The 19462-nt window shown below is 48.4% G+C and overlaps 1 protein-coding gene across 1 annotated transcript; it reads left to right on the plus strand.

Annotated features, from left to right (window-relative positions):
- Positions 1-7906: 7906 nt before the first annotated feature.
- gpx8 (glutathione peroxidase 8 (putative)) lies at positions 7907-8955 on the plus strand (the record flags this gene model as incomplete). The annotated part of the gene is made up of 3 exons (XM_084457691.1): positions 7907-8113; positions 8276-8537; positions 8668-8955. The coding sequence occupies 3 exons, from the start codon at positions 7907-7909 to the stop codon at positions 8832-8834; spliced, it is 636 nt and encodes a 211-aa protein (XP_084313817.1). The 3' UTR covers positions 8835-8955.
- Between the last annotated feature and the right edge of the window lie 10507 nt (positions 8956-19462).

Consider the following 19462-nt stretch of genomic DNA (forward strand, 5'->3'; position numbering starts at 1 on the left):
CAGGTTAATATCTGTGAAGGGGGTAGAGAGTCCAGCAGGTTAGTATCTGTGAAGGGGGTAGAGAGTCTAGCAGGTTAGTATCTGTGAAGGGGGTAGAGAGTCTAACAGGTTAGTATCTATAAGGGTAGAGAGTCCAGCAGGTTAGTATCTGTGAAGGGGGTAGAGAGTCCAGCAGGTTAGTATCTATAAGGGTAGAGAGTCTAGCAGGTTAGTATCTATAAGGGTAGAGAGTCTAGCAGGTTAGTATCTATAAGGGTAGAGAGTCTAGCAGGTTAGTATCTATAAGGGTAGAGAGTCCAGCAGGTTAGTATCTGTGAAGGGGGTAGAGAGTCCAGCAGGTTAGTATCTATAAGGGTAGAGAGTCTAGCAGGTTAGTATCTGTGAAGGGGGTAGAGAGTCTAGCAGGTTAGTATCTATAAGGGTAGAGAGTCTAGCAGGTTAGTATCTATAAGGGTAGAGAGTCCAGCAGGTTAGTATCTGTGAAGGGGGTAGAGAGTCCAGCAGGTTAGTATCTATAAGGGTAGAGAGTCCAGCAGGTTAGTATCTGTGAAGGGGGTAGAGAGTCTAGCAGGTTAGTATCTGTGAAGGGGGTAGAGAGTCCAGCAGGTTAGTATCTGTGAAGGGGGTAGAGGGTCTAGCAGGTTAGTATCTATAAGGGTAGAGGGTCTAGCAGGTTAGTATCTATAAGGGTAGAGAGTCTAGCAGGTTAGTATCTATAAGGGTAGAGAGTCTAGCAGGTTAGTATCTATAAGGGTAGAGAGTCTAGCAGGTTAGTATCTATAAGGGTAGAGAGTCCAGCAGGTTAGTATCTATAAGGGTAGAGGGTCTAGCAGGTTAGTATCTGTGAAGGGGGTAGAGAGTCCAGCAGGTTAGTATCTATAAGGGTAGAGAGTCCAGCAGGTTAGTATCTATAAGGGTAGAGGGTCTAGCAGGTTAGTATCTGTGAAGGGGGTAGAGAGTCCAGCAGGTTAGTATCTGTGAAGGGGGTAGAGGGAAGTTAGGGGAATGAAACCAGCGCTTCAAAGAGACCGCCACCACCACAGAAGAAGACTGAAAAATAAATTCACTCGGACAAAATGGGTCTAAATAAGTTATTTAATGGTAGCGCCAAGGCTTCAAAACCCAGCATTTGTTTACATAGACCCTTTTGCTTAGGTAAGTGAAGTTTCATGTTTATCTGACACTTTTAAATATGAGCGCCTCTCCTAAATAGGCCGACACCGATTTTGACAGTACACTAGAGAGGGAGTAAGTACACTAGCATCCAGTACACTCGAGAGGGGTATTGTGGCGATGGTTTGGTCATGATTGGGTTCTGATATGCTCACGTACAGTAGTCGTCCAGCAGGGCAGGTGCTGCCAATGTCATCAGTAGTTGTGAGCTTGTCTGTGGAGTTGTGGTCGCTCTGTCCAGGACACAAAATGGCTGGAGGTGAGACTCAGGGCCTAGAAACACAAACGCATTATAGCTTTATGGAAATGCAGCGTTAGAATGAACACAACACATCCACACACTGGTGACCAACATCAGCAACACATCATGCTAAACATTCAACACATCATGCTACGCATTCAACACATCATGCTACGCATTCAACACATCATGCTACGCATTCAATACATCATGCTAAACATTCAACACATCATGCTAAACATTCAACACATCATGCTACGCATTCAACACATCATGCTAAGCATTCAATACATCATGCTACGCATTCAACACATCATGCTAAGCATTCAATACATCATGCTACGCATTCAATACATCATGCTACGCATTCAATACATCATGCTACGCATTCAACAGGCATTTTACTGAAGCTATAATATAGAGTTATAGTAAAATATAATTTCAGATCCCATTTTCTAACCCTGAGTTTTTAGTACTAGGGCATTTATATGGCTGGGTAGAATTCACAGGTAAAGTGCCTCTAAAGCACTTGGTCATTTGGTTGGTTGGTTATAACTAAATAAATATATCACCCTCACTTTAGGAGTGAAGCTCACTGACGTCCAGATCACGGTGCCAGTTGTGGAAAACAGGTTGATCATGAGAACAACAAACATGTTCCTCAGTCCTACAAGGATCCTGTCCCACACCTCCTCCCAGGTCCTCTCTCCTCCCAACTCCTCTCTCCTCCTCCTCTCTCATCCCAGCTCCTCCTCTCTCCTCCCAACTCCTCCTCTCTCCTCCCAACTCCTCCTCTCTCCTCCCAGCTCCTCCTCTCTCCTCCCAACTCCTCTCTCCTCCTCCTCTCTCCTCCCAACTCCTCCTCTCTCCTCCCAGCTCCTCCTCTCTCCTCCTCCTCTCTCCTCCCAGCTCCTCCTCTCTCCTCCCAACTCCTCTCTCCTCCTCCTCTCTCCTCCCAACTCCTCCTCTCTCCTCCTACCTCCTCCTCTCTCCTCTCCTCCCAGCTCCTCTCTCCTCCTCCTCTCTCCTCCCAGCTCCTCCTCTCTCCTCCCAACTCCTCCTCTCTCCTCCCAGCTCCTCCTCTCTCCTCCTCCTCTCTCCTCCCAGCTCCTCCTCTCTCCTCCCAACTCCTCCTCTCTCCTCCCAGCTCCTCCTCTCTCCTCCTCCTCTCTCCTCCCAACTCCTCCTCTCTCCTCCCAACTCCTCCTCTCTCCTCCCAGCTCCTCCTCTCTCCTCCTCCTCTCTCCTCCCAGCTCCTCCTCTCTCCTCCCAACTCCTCTCTCCTCCCAGCTCCTCCTCTCTCCTCCTCCTCTCTCCTCCCAACTCCTCCTCTCTCCTCCCAACTCCTCCTCTCTCCTCCCAGCTCCTCCTCTCTCCTCCTCCTCTCTCCTCCCAACTCCTCCTCTCTCCTCCCAACTCCTCCTCTCTCCTCCCAGCTCCTCCTCTCTCCTCCTCCTCTCTCCTCCCAGCTCCTCCTCTCTCCTCCCAACTCCTCTCTCCTCCTCCTCTCTCCTCCCAACTCCTCCTCTCTCCTCCCAACTCCTCCTCCTCTCTCCTCCCAGCTCCTCCTCTCTCCTCCTCCTCTCTCCTCCCAACTCCTCCTCTCTCCTCCTACCTCCTCCTCTCTCCTCCTACCTCCTCCACTCTCCTCCTCCTCTCTCCTCCCAGCTCCTCCTCCCAGCTCCTCCTCTCTCCTCCTCCTCTCTCCTCCCAGCTCCTCCTCTCTCCTCCTCCTCCTCTCTCCTCCCAGCTCCTCCTCTCTCCTCCCAGCTCCTCCTCTCTCCTCTCAGCTCCTCCTCTCTCCTCCTCTCTCATCCTCTCTCCTCCCAGCTCCTCCTCTCCTCCTCGCTCCTCCCAGCTCCTCCTCTCTCATCCTCTCTCCTCCCAGCTCCTCCTCTCTCCTCCCAGCTCCTCCTCTCCTCCTCTCTCCTCCCAGCTCCTCCTCTCTCCTCTTCTCTCATCCTCTCTCCTCCCAACTCCTCCTCTCTCCTCCCAGCTCCTCCTCTCTCCTCCCAACTCCTCCTCTCTCCTCCCAGCTCCTCCTCTCTCCTCCTCTCTTCTCCCAGATCCAGGTTCTGTCCACTTCCAGTCCTGCAACGTAACACAGAGCTTCCAATAACCACTTACTGAAGGTAAATGGCCACAATGTAAGTGTTCTTAAAATACACACTTCCACAAACAAGAATACATAAATCATGACCTCCAAGAGTGCGGTCCCATAGGGACTGGCTGCTCAGAGGCTTGTAGAGAGCCAGAGCTGTATCTCACAGCATCACAAGCAATCTGAGCCTTTATTCACATTTCTAAGAGGGCCTAAATAATAAGGTATGTGTATGCACATACTGTAGGCTTAGGCGATTTACATATTGTCTGATCCTTTTGTGCGTGGCTGTAATCCAGCGCACCAAAGACAGCAAATGTCTGGTTGTCACTCCCTCCCTCCTTCCCTCCCTTCCTCTGTCGGGTTGTTGACCTGCAGTTCTATGTTGCTACCACAAGAGGCAGTGTTTTTTTGTGAATGGTAGCGACGCACCAAAGATAGCACAAGAGGCAGTGTTTTTTTGTGAATGGCTCGACACACCAAAGATAGCAGATGTCCGGTTGTCACTCCATCCCTCCCTTCCTCTCTCCCTTCCTCCGTCGTGTTGTTGACCCGCAGTTCTATGTTGCTACCACAAGAGGCAGTGTTTTTTTGTGCATGGCTGTAAGCCAGCGCACCTAGACAAGATGCAGTGTTTTTTTGTGCATGGCTGTAAGCCAGCGCACCTAGACAAGATGCAGTGTTTTTTTGTGCATGGCTGTAAGCCAGCGCACCTAGACAAGAGGCAGTGGTTTTTGTGCATGGCTGTAAGCCAGCGCACCTAGAATAGTGTTTGTCCGGTTATCACTCCCTCCCTCCGGTCAATGTTGACCTGCATTTCTCTGTTAGCACCACAAGAGGCAGTAGTCCCAGCACACCAAAATAAAGAAGGACACCAAAATCAACCTGCTGATCTCCACTGCACAAGTAGAGTAGCGGTGAAAGCATAGGACTCTCACCCGGGAGACGGGGGTTCAAGACCCCAGTGGGGATGACATTATGGGACTATACCTCAAACCTCCACACGTTCATCCTTTCACTCCAATCTTTTTATCCCTTTCCTTTGTCCAGAAACAGAAGTTGAACCAATTGAAGCAAAAAAGCTAACGTTACAGGAATCATCAGTGTAACTGCTTTAGCCACTGACCGCTACCATTAATGTTATGGAAGCTGCTGCTAGTTGTTGTGAGCTCATGAGCTAACTGGCTATCTCACTCTTATTGTGCTGGATTAGCATTGGAAGCATTGGAACTGATGTGTTCAGGCGACAAGACCTATCTTAATTTATCAGACATTATTTCATGTCATTTCAATTCACAGCTATTTCAGTGGCATGACTAGCTTCCATCCGACCAGTCCTGAACAGAAACAAGCCAGCCACGCACATAAGCCAGGCTGGACCTGGCCTGGTCCTGGTACAGGTATGTTGTCCCATCTTTGTTGAGTTAGCTGCTATGTAGGCCTGCCTCAGAGATCAGAGGGATTAACATGGTTGTGACAAAAAGGCAAAATAATATGCCCTGCCCTCATGTAAGTGAGGCCCTCTTTGTAAAAAAATTACAGAAAAATAGGACATTTGGAGAAAAGTAAGGAGTTGGATCGAGCTGTGGCACCTTCAGGCACAGGCTCCTCCCACCCAGGTACAGAACGGGTTCAGGCGCTCCTTTATGCCAGCGGCCATCAGACTATAACAGTGCCTGAGCGTTCCTGAGTGCTGTGAATGTATGTATGTATGTATGTATGTATGTATGTATGTATGTATGTATGTATGTATGTATGTATGTATGTATGTATGTATGTATGTATGTATCAGTGGTGGCTGGTGACTCAAAAAACTGAGGAGGACAGGAGGAAGAGAGGCGAACTGCCCAAATAGACGAACAGTTTGATGTATAATATGTCCCATAATACTTTCGGATGTATTATATTATGGAGCTACGAACACACAAAAAGTCTCCAATGGCACAGGGAAGAGAAACACAGACATCAACGCCGACTCAATCGGCCTTCACTGTGGTAAATCTGGAATCTGGAATGTGATTGGAATAACAAAATGTCAATATCTGAATCCTGTTCAGACAGGGCCGGAGGACTGTCCTCCCTTGCGGTAATTTTTCAGCGTTTTGGCCAATCACAAATTAGCAAGAAAAAAAGGCATTACATTGATTTAAGAGAAAAGAACCCGCCTTAAGGGAGGCTAGCCTCCCTTCCATAGATATCTATGGGTCCTCCAGCTGCATGTTATAGATGTCACTGTTGGAGCTTTAGAATTTCAATAATGGGTTTTTATCCATAGGGAAAACCTGCTTTATGAACAAAACTGAGATACTATTAATTATGAATAAATATATTCATATATTTATATTGTAATCCCTCTCTTCTCTCCAAAAACTGAGGAGGACTGTCCTCCCCTGCCTCAATGGACGAGCCTCCACTGATATGTATGTATGTATGTATGTATGTATGTATGTATGTATGTATGTATGTATGTATGTATGTATGTATGTATGTATGTATGTATGTATGTATGGGTATTATGTATTGTAATTTAATGGTATCTATTATGTGTATTCTTTATGTATATTATTTATTCCATTGTACTTTTTCCCCACTGCTGCTGTACTTTTCCATCTATCTAACACTGGACTTTTAGGATTTTGAGCAGTGCTCTGTTTGCATGTGTGGGTGCATCTGCCTGCCTGCCTGTCTTGTCTGTCTGCCTGTCTGTGTCTGCCTGCCTGCCTGTCTTGTCTGTCTGCCTGTCTGTGTCTGCCTGTCTGTCTGTCTGTCTGTCTGTCTGTCTGTGTCTGCCTGTCTGTCTTTCTGTCGGTGTCTGCCTGTCTGTCTGCCTGTCTGTCTACCTGTCTGTGTCTGCCTGCCTGTCTGCCTGTCTGTCTGTCTGTCTGTCTGTCTGTCTTGTCTGTCTGCCTATCTGTCTGTGTTTGTCTGTCTTGTCTGTCTGTCTGTCTGTCTGTCTGTCTGTCTGCCTGCCTATCTGTCTGTCTGCCTGTGTCTGTCTGTCTGTCTTGTCTGTCTGTCTGTCTGTCTTGTCTGTCTGTCTTGTCTGTCTGTCTGTCTGTCTGTCTGTCTGTCTGTCTGTCTACTGTGTGCTTGCTGTTGATGTGAAACTGTCTAATGATACTGTATGTTAGATGTCTTTTTGCCAGTAGTCAACAGTACATGTGAAGGTGTGTGAGTAAATCTCAGGATATTGTAAAACCTTGTGGACTTGACTCTGCGCCTCCTTGTACCAATGTTGACATTGCAGCGCCCCCTGGTGGTGAATCCAGAAACAATCTCTGACAAACGGTGTCAGATCCATATCCGAGGGAACGACCCCACCCCGGGTTGACAGGGCTGCTCGCCACAGGCTGCTCCTCTGCGTTCAGCCTCCGCACGATCCGGCTCTTGAAGCGCTTATATGAGTCCTGAAAAGAAAAAAAGTATGTTGGTGGCAATAGGTCGTAACCATCAAGAAAGCAAAAAGTAACTGGATATCCTTTCTTTGAGCTTGGCTCAGTAGGCTACTGCGTGTGTCTACGTTCTGAAACCTGGACGCATCACCAGACTGCCTGTGAGAAAGAAGTGTTCTTGGGAATGTGTTTTGGTTTATTTGCCTTCCCTCCGTAAGTAGGCCTAATAGCCTAATATATGCTAATTCATGTGAATGCAAATTGGGATTGCGTTTTCATTCTCCTATTTTTTTTGCCCCCCCCCCCTCGCAAAATCTCTGTGAACGTCCAGGCTGTGTGTGTCCAGGCTGTGTGTGTCCAGGCTGTGTGTGTCCAGGCTGTGTGTGTTTCTATGTGAACGTCCAGGCTGTGTGTGTCCAGGCTGTGTGTGTTTCTATGTGAACGTCCAGGCTGTGTGTGTTTCTATGTGCGCTAATTCCATCAGGTGTAAGTTAGGGTGCAATGAAGCGCTTCGCAGGTGTAGCAGTAGGCCTAGGCTAATATTAATGTTGACACGATTCATAGTCTCACATTAATTTCTTGAGTTTATATGGTATTGTAGTGCTGTAAATACAAGGCTTTTTGACCCTTCATCAGATATGATCATGTATTTGGTTAAAATTGTTGTGTGACACGTCAATAACATTATTCTTTGTCTAGCTAATATTAAGGCCTCTAATTGTCTGGGGCCTGGCGCCCCCCTGTGATTGTTGTCGCCCCCCTAAGGAGGGCCGGACCCCAGGCTGGGAAACCCTGCTTCAGTCATGGATTCAGCTCTGGAAACGGACGGATTCGGTTCACATGTGTCTTCTGGTTAATGCCGAAGGGCTGTTGAATGTCCAATATGAAAACAACTTTACCTCGGTCTTTTAGGCACACAAGTGTGAAATGTGATCCCGAAGATCCTCCCCCTACAGGACTGAGATCAAGCCCACTTTGGTTCATTCTTCCCCCTCCAAGATGGAGGCGTTAGGGTGCTACCCGGCCAAGCCCTCGGCCACAAAAGCCCGAGTGTTCAAGGTTGTGTTGAGTTTGACGATGGGCATGGGGTGTTTATTCCTACTGCAGACTAACCTTGCCAAGTCAGGGAAAACAAAGGATTTCTATTCGTTTGAGGTGAAGGACGCTAAAGGGAGGACCGTTTCCTTGGAGAGGTACCGAGGGAAAGTAAGTCCACATCAGCAGAGTCACTGGAAGTCTACTGCCGCAATGCACTCGCGGAATGAGTCGTTTTACAAATATTTAACAACCCGCGAGTGCTTATAATTAGTAGGCTATTTCAATTAGTAGGCCTAATAATGTAGACATTTGTCGTTGGTGTTCCCGCAGGCTTCTCTGGTTGTAAACGTGGCGAGCCACAGCGAGCACAGCGAGGTGAACTATCTCTCTCTCCAGGAGCTGCACAGAGAGCTGGGGACCTCTCACTTCAACGTGCTCGCCTTCCCCTGTGGACAGTTCGGGGACACCGAGCCCGGGACCAGCCGGGACAGTGAACACTTCGCCAAGTCTACCTACGGCGTCACATTTCCCTTCTTCAGTAAGATCAAAATCATGGGCTCAGAAGCTGAGCCTGCTTTCAGGTTCATCACAGGTAGGCAGCTCCCGCTGGCCTGTAGGCTACAGACACGCACATACTGACGCAGCGTGCATAATGGCACAGACATGCGATCAAGTGGATTTATTTCTAATGGTTCTGATTTGTTTCCCATGCCATCATACAGATTCGGTACAAAAAGTGCCAAAGTGGAACTTCTGGAAGTTTCTAGTGAACCCGGAGGGCAAAGTGGTTCGGTTCTGGCGAGCGGAGGAACCGATGGACAGCGTGCGGCAGGAGGCGTCCAAGCTAGTGCGTGAGATCATCGTCAAAAAAAGGGCGGCGGAGCTCTGACCTGTTCTAGTACCCGTGCTTCTGATACCCCTACCACGGAGCTCTGACCTGTTCTGGTACCCGTGCTTCTGATACCCCTACCACGGTGCTCTAGTACCCGTGCTTCTGATATCCCTACCACGGTGCTCTAGTACCCGTGCTTCTAATGTTCCTGTCACGGTGCTCTAGAACCCGTGCTTCTAATGTTCCTGTCACGGTGCTCTAGTACCTGTGCTTCTAATGTTCCTGTCATGGATGACATATCAGATCATATAGAAACCATACATGTAGGCTATGCTTTCTGTATGTATGGTTTCTATATCATGGATGTATGGTATCGATGTGGTTTCATGGATGTATGGTTCTATCTTTAGAAGGAATTGAGAAATGTCCTGTGCTTCCAGTTTGTGATTTAAAGAGTGGGAAGAACCACTAAAAATGATCTCAGTGAATTGTTTAATTGTTTAGTTATTTGTAGTATATATATATACATATATATATATATAGGCCTATATAGCCTCTAATTTCCCCTTCTTCAGTAAGATATGGTAGACACACACACACATTGAAAGGTCTTGGTCTTAAAGGGGAACGGCGCTGTCATAGCAAGTTTAGCTCAAATGTCGCTTTGTCCTCAATGAAACCGATCCGTACACACCAACATTTAACCGATCCGTGCACACCAACATTTAACTGATCCATGCAGTAGTAAGCTAGCTCCTTTTTCCTCTGTGTGCGCACCCCCTTTATAATGGAGGTCTATGGGCTTCTGCTAAAAACTGCATTTTCAAGGCAGGAAGCGCAGGGTGTGATCTTACCGGTGTCATTATGCTGTCATGTGAAATATATTGCATTCTCAAACCGAATATTGAAACAAAAGCTCCATTTGAGCCAGAACTATTTCGCCGAACGCACTACACCATACCTTTCGCACTGTAAACCTCCGCCGCGGTAAAGCTAGAGGATTGTTTACATCCTCCTAGCCATGCCTAACACGTCAACACATGGGGATGGAGATTCATTTCACAAGACAACATTCTACTGAGACCGGTAAAGGGCTTCCTGGCGCTTCCTGCCTTGAAAATGCATGTTTATCATATCTTTTAGCAGAGGCCCATAGACCTCCATTATAAAGGGGGTGCACACACAGAGGAAAAAGGAGCTAGCTTACTACTGCACGGATCGGTTAAATGTTGGTGTGTACCGATCGGTTAAATGTTGGTGTGTGCCGATCGGTTAAATGTTGGTGTGTACGGATCGGTTTCATTAAGGACAAAGCGACATTTGAGCTAAACTTGCTATGACAGCGGCGTTCCCCTTTAAATAAACACAGCCAAAATATAGATATATGGTGTTTTGTAAAAATAAAATAAAAACATTTGTAGAAAATGAACTAACAATGAAGACATGGTTTGTAAACTCATACATCGTCAGTAAATTATATATATATCACTGCATCACTATCATAATGATGATGATGATGATTAAAGATTGCTTATAACAGTTACATAACCGTGTCACCCATTATCTGGTGGATGTTCAGATATCTGTTTGATATAGATTTGTTGTGGATATATTTATGCAGATGTTTGAAATGGGACTGACTTTGAGAACTTCTCTATTGTGGGAAAAAAGATTACTAATGATGCCAAAAATTACAAATGACATTACGACTGAAACAGTGAAGCTCCAGAGAGCAGCGGAAGGGTTGTGACAGGAAGGGGATCACCTGAGTAGTGAAGGGTTGTGACAGTCAGGGGATCACCTGAGTAGTGTTGCTTCAGTAGAAGGGTTGTGACAGTAAGGGGATCACCTGAGTAGTGTTGCTAGTAGCTGTAGAAGGGTTGTGACAGTAAGGGGATCACCTGAGTAGTGTTGCTAGTAGCTGTAGAAGGGTTGTGACAGGAAGGGGATCACCTGAGTAGTGTTGCTACAGTAGAAGGGTTGTGACAGTAAGGGGATCACCTGAGTAGTGTTGCTTCAGTAGAAGGGTTGTGACAGGAAGGGGATCACCTGAGTAGTGTTGCTAGTAGCTGTAGAAGGGTTGTGACAGTAAGGGGATCACCTGAGTAGTGTTGCTTCAGTAGAAGGGTTGTGACAGTAAGGGGATCACCTGAGTAGTGTTGCTACAGTAGAAGGGTTGTGACAGTAAGGGGATCACCTGAGTAGTGTTGCTTCAGTAGAAGGGTTGTGACAGGAAGGGGATCACCTGAGTAGTGTTGCTACAGTAGAAGGGTTGTGACAGTAAGGGGATCACCTGAGTAGTGTTGCTTCAGTAGAAGGGTTGTGACAGTAAGGGGATCACCTGAGTAGTGTTGCTTCAGTAGAAGGGTTGTGACAGGAAGGGGATCACCTGAGTAGTGTTGCTACAGTAGAAGGGTTGTGACAGTAAGGGGATCACCTGAGTAGTGTTGCTACAGTAGAAGGGTTGTGACAGTAAGGGGATCACCTGAGTAGTGTTGCTTCAGTAGAAGGGTTGTGACAGGAAGGGGATCACCTGAGTAGTGTTGCTACAGTAGCTGTAGTTGATGTACAGAACCAGTGATAAAACTACAAGTTACAGGATAAGTACTTTTTCATTCATTTAATTTTAAGATGGACAGAAGAATTGAGATTTTCTGTGCATATGCATGCAGAAATCAGCATCATTGTGTTCATTTGAAGATTGCAATTGGATACAAATCCCTCAAATGTTTAATTGTTTTCAGTGTTTGATAAATATTGAATTATTTTCAGTGTTTGATAAATATTGAATTATTTTCAGTGTTTGATAAATGTGTTTGGAAACTTTGAATTCAATTAATCAGTGTGTCTACCTTGGTTAGATTTCTATGAATGTATATACTGGGACTGTTACTGTGTCTCTTGTGCCAAATAACACCACACATGTGTTGATCAGTCTTCATGGTGCAGGTGGTCATACTGAAGCCCCTCCAAGGCCTGGGTGTGTGTTCATGGCTACTGAGTTAAGCACTGCTCCAAGATATTCCATTACTGTTTGATTTCACAACCTGTGGTATATTGGTTTAAACTGCTCATGTTTTAAACGTGTCATCTCTTCTAATGTAATTCTTTTCTGAGGTGAAACCTACATAAACCTGCTCAATAACTCAAATAAACAGACACACTGGCCCTCCTGTCTCATAAGCTCCAGTCCTCCATCACAGGGATGTCACATGTCTGGATGTGGAAGTACGTGTTGCTGCTGAACTCAGAACAGCCAGCTAACGCAGCACTGCCTCATCATGACACAGCTTTCATGTGGATGTTCCAGACTAGGGCCAGTGACCTGCTGAGCCTATCCTAGACCGAGGGAGATATCCATACATATGGATCTATTACCATACCATACCATACCATTTTATTTATAGAGCACATTTAAAAACAACAAAAGAGAACTATTGAAAGAGATATCAATGGAAACAGATTTAGTGAAGGACTTGTTCAAGATTAAAGCTTTTAGACAATCTTTGTCCAGGAAACCAACTCATACTGAAATGCACTATAGACAACACATGATTCGTTCAATTACTGTACATTGTAGCACACTTCTTTGGGATAACATGAAACATATCATTGCTCTCTATCCGAGAGGGCCTAGATTTCCTCATGTTCGCATGGACAGCTAGAGGGCAGCAACAGGTAAGCTGGCAAAGAAGAACCAACCAGCTAACAAGACACTGCCTCCCAGTCACCCAATCAGAGAGGACAGGAAAGACGCATTCTACAAGTTTGTTGATTTGGATGCAAATATAGGAGTGAGAGTTTCCACCGTACTTGAGAGAACCACATGCTTCTGATGTAGCCTACAGTAGATTGTTTATTTAGAATAACTGCTGTTATCTGATTGCATGAGGAAGAAGCACTTCATTCACTCCTAGGACATCTCTGTCTGTCTGATGGTGCTAGGCCCTGTCACTGAGTCTGATGGTGCTAGGCCCTGTCACTGAGTCTGATGGTGCTAGGCCCTGTCACTGCTGAGTCTGTCTGATGGTGCTAGGCCCTGTCACTGCTGAGTCTGTCTGATGGTGCTAGGCCCTGTCACTGCTGAGTCTGATGGTGCTAGGCCCTGTCACTGCTGAGTCTGTCTGATGGTGCTAGGCCCTGTCACTGCTGAGTCTGTCTGATGGTGCTAGGCCCTGTCACTGCTGAGTGTCTGATGGTGCTAGGCCCTGTCACTGCTGAGTCTGTCTGATGGTGCTAGGCCCTGTCACTGCTGAGTGTCTGATGGCGGTAGGCTAAAAGGTTGTATGGAGTCTTTGCATGTGGAGACTTGGGTGAGAGGTTAGGTAGCAGCTGTATCGTGAGCTGACAAGTGCTGGAGCCAACTAACATTACACTGCCACCTAATCAATCACAGAGGTACACTATTATTCACACATTCAAACAGGCACTCGCATGCAACTTACGTAAGTTATCAGTCTGTTTAGCAGAGAGCAGATGGCAACAGTGAGGAGTGTAGCTGACAGCTGTCAATCACAACACTCAGCCAGCAGCGGTACACTGCCTCACCGTCACGATCCTTACACTTACTTTTCTTCATTCATTTTGGTCACTGGCGAGGCTGTAGACTGTCCTCTCTTGAATCTCTCCCAAATTGAACTTGAAACTATGGAAACGCTTACCTTTCGTGTTGAGTCTTTGAATGGACAATGTCTTCTCCTCCACATTAAATCGTTCAGCATTCTCCTCGTTATATTTTCCTGAACACGAAAAAAGACAGCAAGTTAGTCTTGGAGATGTGGCCTACCTGATGTAATTCGGCTCCAAATCGCACTTATTGCGCCATACCCAAAGTAGTGTGTCCTCGGTTTTCACCCTAGAACGGGACATTCTTTTAAGTTTCCACTCCATAACCCTTGCCAGGCAGAACCCACTCCTTCCCCAGAGATCGACCGAGCAGAACCCACTCCTTCCCCAGAGATCGACCGAGAGCTTCTGGTTCCTGACCGCTCCGCTGCGCGCACCTGTTCTCCTCTCCTCTGGAAACGCGCTCTGCATAAATACGCGCACGGGCGGCCGCTCCGGCGGGAATCCTGCACAATACAACCAGATTTATACATCCTAACCCTGCCTAACCCTAACCCTAACCCCAACCTACAGCCCAGGCCTAACCCTAACCCCAACCTACAGCCCAGGCCTAACCCTAACCCAACCTACAGCCCTGCACGGGGCGTGCATGGGAGGCTCCACGGCTCATTCAGGGTCCCTGTGAGAGTGGTGGTTCCCCTGGAAACAAACTGTGGATACAGACAATATTTGTTCAAAAGATGAGTGCGCGGCAGTCTGAATGGCCACGGCGGGGTTTAAGCCTAAACTGCAGCAGTTTATTGTAAACAGAGACTTTAATTTGCTCAATGAACTGTAGGCCAATGTTAATCCTAACACTGAGTTTGAAGTGGAATTTGCATAGGCTATATTGCATTAAAAGACATTCGATTCTAAACTGCAGCGATTCATGACCGAGTGATGATGTAGGCTAGCCTATAAGCTTGTATGGCTAATTTCACACAATAATAGACTAGTATCCTAATAATAACGATAACAATAACAGACTAATAGCCTAATAATAACGATGACAATAATAGACTAGTAGCCTAATAATAACAACAACAATAATAGTAATAATCCTCATCACCAGCAACAGTAGCGGCAGTAGCAATAGTCCTAATTCACCTGAGAACCCACTGAGCAAAGACACGTCTAAAAGACGTCTTTAAGACGTCTCTTTTGTCTTTTTCGGACGTCCAAAGACATCCAATTAGGAGCCAGAATGAATGTTTTTTTTAGACGTTCAGATATTGAACCCGTTCTGCACGTCCACAGACGTCTTAGAGGGGTCCAAGCCAGACGTGTGAATATTGAGGGGTCCAGCAGACGAACACACGGGGTTCAGGACCGACGGACGTTATTAAGACATGATCTGAACGTCTCCCTGACGTTGCGTGTTTGCTGGGAATAGGCTTGCCAGCCTAGGCTATTATTTTCATTACAGCCTATATCCCATTACAGAACAATAGGCTATAACAACACTTTATTAGCTTCTAATATAAGACAACACAGAGATGTGCATACATTTATTTCAAGGGAGAGGTTTTGTAAACATATGCTTATATCTTGCAATTTTAGTTGTCTTTATTCTCATAAAATAATTCTGGGCAAAGGCATATTCTTGTTCCAAGATGCTCAGCCTCTAAGAGTTGTCACTGTTGTCCCGCTCTTGCACGAGCTGCGCCCCCGGATGGCGCCAAGAGGGCTGAGCGGCGCGAGAGAGAGGCTCATCCCACCTGCCAGCTCCATATGCGCGAGCTGAGGATGAACAGCTGCTCGGGCCTCCTGCTGTCTAATGAACACAGGGAAGTATGATCACTACCATCACTAGAGCAGCCTGAGACACTCCCGAGTACAATATGAAATCATCTGTAGGCTATATCTGTATTTTGACCTCGTTTATGTCGCATTGGGAACGCTCGCCTTCCCCATGTTTCCTTCCCCCCCCCCCCCCCCCTACCCGCACCCCCCCCCTACCCGCACCCCCCCCCCCCTACCCGCACCCCCCCCCCCTACCCGCACCCCCCCCCCCCTACCCGCGCACTTTGGCGGTAACCGACCTGTCACCCGCACACCGACGCTAAACAAAGCTGCGCGTGCAGCCTATTATAAGTCAGTCAATGAGAAACGGATTAGTTTGGAAAGTCGAGGCCCGCGCGGTGTTACCGCGAGCTGACCTGAAACCGCTTTAACGGACCAGTGAAGGGGTTCTGAGAGCAGCTTGTTTCACTACGGCAACCAAAGACTAGTCTAACAGTTTTAACGGTCTAAAAAGGGAGAGAGAGAAGAAGAAACATTTTGAGGCAAAAAAAGAACCCTGGGCAGAAAATGACCATTTACATCTGACTTTCTTTCCCTAAACATTTCAATTTGATTAGTAGCCTATAGAGCGTGCTTGCAATGGATTGATTGTTCATTTATGTTTTATATACAATTTAACATAAAATCTGAACATAGAAGATGTAATCCAGACTAGGATAGTAAGGAAACCAAATATTACTGTAATACATCGTATGCTATGCTAGCCTACTACATAGTAGTATTACATACAGTAGTCAAGTCAATTTTATTTCTATAGCACATTTACAAACAGCTGTGGCTGAACCAAAGTGCTGTACAGATAAAAGCAAGAGCAAAAGATATAAATACAAAAGCATAAGAATAGTGCAAATACAGATAAGTGCAAAGACACAGACAACAAAATAAAATAGAAATAAAAAGTGCAGCAAATTACAAAATAAAGTAAAGGGAACTAAAGTGGAACAATTGGGTTACCAGGGGGGCAGGCAGAAACTCTTATCAAAAGCGATGGGTTTTGAGGAGGGACTTGAATGCTACGAGAGTCTGGGCTGCTCTAATGTGGGGGGGGGGGGCTATTCCAGAGTCTGGGGGCCTGTCCCCTCTGGTCTTGAGCCCAGACCTGGGCACCTCCAGCAGCAGTTGGTCAGCTGACCGTAACGCTCTGGAAGGGGTGTGGTGACGCAGGAGTTGGGTCAGATACATAGGGGCCAGTCCATGGAGTGATTTGTAGACGGTGAGCAGGAGTTTAAAATCTATGCGGTAGTGAATGGAGTGCCAGTGGAGTGACTTCTACTACTAGCCTACTTCTACATACAGTAGTAGTAGCCTACTTCTACATACAGTAGTAGTAGCCTACTATACAGTAGTAGTAGCCTACTATACAGTAGTAGTAGCCTACTATATGTATCAAGGTGGAGTTTCCATAAAGCCACTAGGAGTCAGCAGGGAGTCATGGAATTGCAGAGGCTCAATGGGCAATTAGAAGAAGACTAGAATAGACGAGGTTTACCCTAAACTAACCAGATGAAGGCCTTCCTGGAGGAGGTGGAGTGCCTGACTAAGTGGTGTCAGGACTACAACTTCCATCGATATGTCAATAAGATGAAGGAGATGATAGTGGACTACGAGGGGAAGCAGGAAAGGATCTACAGCCCCCTAAATATCATGGGACCCCAGTGGAGAGAGAGGGCAACTTCAAGTATCCTGGTGTCCAGATCACCAAGGACCTGACATGGACTACAACCACAGACACGGTGGTGGGGAAGTCCCAGCAGAGGCTGCTCCACCTCAGACGTCTGGGGAGGTTCAGAGAGTCTCCCCAGATACTCAGGAGGGCTACACAGGCCCTGTGGAGAGCAACCAGGCTTGTCACAGCACCGCCGTGTCAGCCTCGTCCACCTCCTCGGCCCCCTGACCCCGGCCCGAGCCCCGGTTCTGACGCTGGTCCCCAGCCTGTCCCCCAGCCTGACCCTGTCTCTCCAGTGCTGGACTCCGTTTCCCCCAGCACCTCCCAGAGCCTGCAGCGGGAACTGCGGGCACGTCTGCGGTCACAAGCCAGACACGCCCCCGACCCACACCTGCCGTGCGTCACCTTGATTGCCTCTCCTCCACACCTCAACGCACCTGGTCCTGATCAACCAATCGCCAGCAGGATAAGAAGCCGGTCCACACAGCCCTCTGTGCCAGATCGTTGACCAACCAACCTATTCCTGCCTGACCCACGCCTGTACGATTACCCCGCTCCTGCCTGACCCACGCCTGTACAACAACCCTGCTCCTGCCTGACCCATGCCTGTACGACCACCCCGCTCCTGCCTGACCCACGCCTGCCTGAGTACCACGCTCCTGCCCGACCCACGCCTGTCTGACTACCACGTCCCTGCCTGACCCCCGCTTGCCTCTCCGACCTGATCCTGCCTGGCCAGACCAATAAACACGCCTCCGGGCTTCACCTCCAAGCCGTTTTGAGTCTGCTTTTGGGTCCTCCTCCGCTAGCCCTAACAGAACGATCTGGCCACAAATGGACCCAGCGGACGCCCTTCGCCAAGCCATCACCAGCCAGGGCCTCATCGTTGGACAACATGCGAATGCTCTCCGTGAGACCCGAGCCGCCGTGGAACAGCTTGGTACGGGGATGCAGACACTCTCTGAGCAGACCGCCCAGACAGAGCGCAACCTGCAGTCCATCGCCCAGACCCTAGCAACCCTCAGTGAGCAGGTGGGCCGGTTAGTCGTTCTCTCAGCCCCGGAAGACAACCCCGTTGCTGGCCTTGCCCCTGCCGCTGAACGTGATGCCCCAGGGGTATTACACCGGCGGGAGCCAAACCTCTCTAACCCCAAGCCCTATGACGGCGACGTAGTGCAGTGCTCCACATTTCTCATGCAGTGTGATTTTATTTTTACTCACCAGCCCAGCATGTACTCCCAGGATTCTGAGAAGATCGCGTTTGTGTCCAGCCATCTCACTGGCCAGCCGCTTGGCTGGTTCGAGGCCACATGGAGGGCCAAGGCTTCCTGTCTGAATTCCTACAGCGCGTTCCGCTCCGAGTTCAGAAAGGTGTTTGACCATCCACTCCTGGGCCACGATTCCGCCTCTCACCTTATGCGCATTCAGCAGGGAAGCCATAGTGTTGCCGAGTACTCTATCGAGTTCAGAATACTAGCAGCGGATAGTGGATGGAATGACGCGGCGCTACAGTCAGCCTTTCAAGCGGGTCTGTCTGAGTCTCTTAAAGACGAGTTGGCACTCAGAGATGAGCCGGCTTCTCTCGATCTCCTGATTTCCCTTGCTATCAAGATAGACAACCGCCTTCGAGAGCGCAGGAAAGAGAGGAATCTCCGCGCTCCTACTCCCGCAGTTCGGGTCGCTAGTCAGCGCTTTCCCAGTCTACCGCCTCGAACTTCCCCGGGTCCTAACAATGAAACGGTCCCCTTTCAGCCGGCCTCGATATACCCTGCCTCAGCCGAACCCATGCAGCTAGGCGGAGCACGCCTAACCGAGGCGGAACGCGCCCGTAGGGTAAATGAGCGCCTCTGTTTTTACTGCGGCCAGTCCGGACACAGCCGCGTGTCCTGCCCCGTTCGGCCAAAAGGCCCAAGCTTGCCAGTGAAAGTGGGATCGCTGGTGAGCGGTGCTTCGTCTCCCACACCCCCTCCCAGGCAGTCTAGGACCGCCGGAGCCGGTTTCAATGTGATGTCCTCCGCCGATGCCCTGGGGCGCATGCACCTCGAGGCCACTATTATTGTTAATCGGCAGTCCTTCACTGTACCCGCTCTGGTTGATTCCGGGGCCGACGACTGCTTTATCGACTCTCAGTTGGTCCGTCAAGCTGGCATCACCACCATACCCCGTGACACCCCCATTGACGTCCATGACCTGAGTGGCGGGCTCTTAGCCAACGTTTCCCATGTCACCGAGCCTCTTGATGTGGTTCTGTCAGGTAACCACCATGAGTCCATGTCCCTCCTAGTCATCTCCTCGTCTCTAAGCCCCATTGTTCTGGGTCAGCCCTGGCTGAGACGTCACAACCCACACATCGACTGGATCGCTAATAAAGTGAGTGGCTGGAGCCCCTACTGCCATAACACCTGTCTCACGTCGGCCCTGCCGCCTGCTGAGGGCGCCATCGCCCCATTTGGACCCCCAGACCTGTCCATAGTCCCTCCCGAGTACCATGACATTGGGGAGGTGTTCAGTAAGCAGCGGGCCCTTACTCTGCCACCCCACCGCCCTTATGATTGCTCCATTGAACTCCTCCCTGGAGCCCCCTTGCCATCTGGGCGTTTGTTCAACCTGT

Source organism: Borostomias antarcticus (genome assembly GCF_949987555.1).
Source record: "Borostomias antarcticus genome assembly, chromosome: 23".
In the NCBI taxonomy this organism is placed as follows: domain Eukaryota; kingdom Metazoa; phylum Chordata; class Actinopteri; order Stomiiformes; family Stomiidae; genus Borostomias; species Borostomias antarcticus.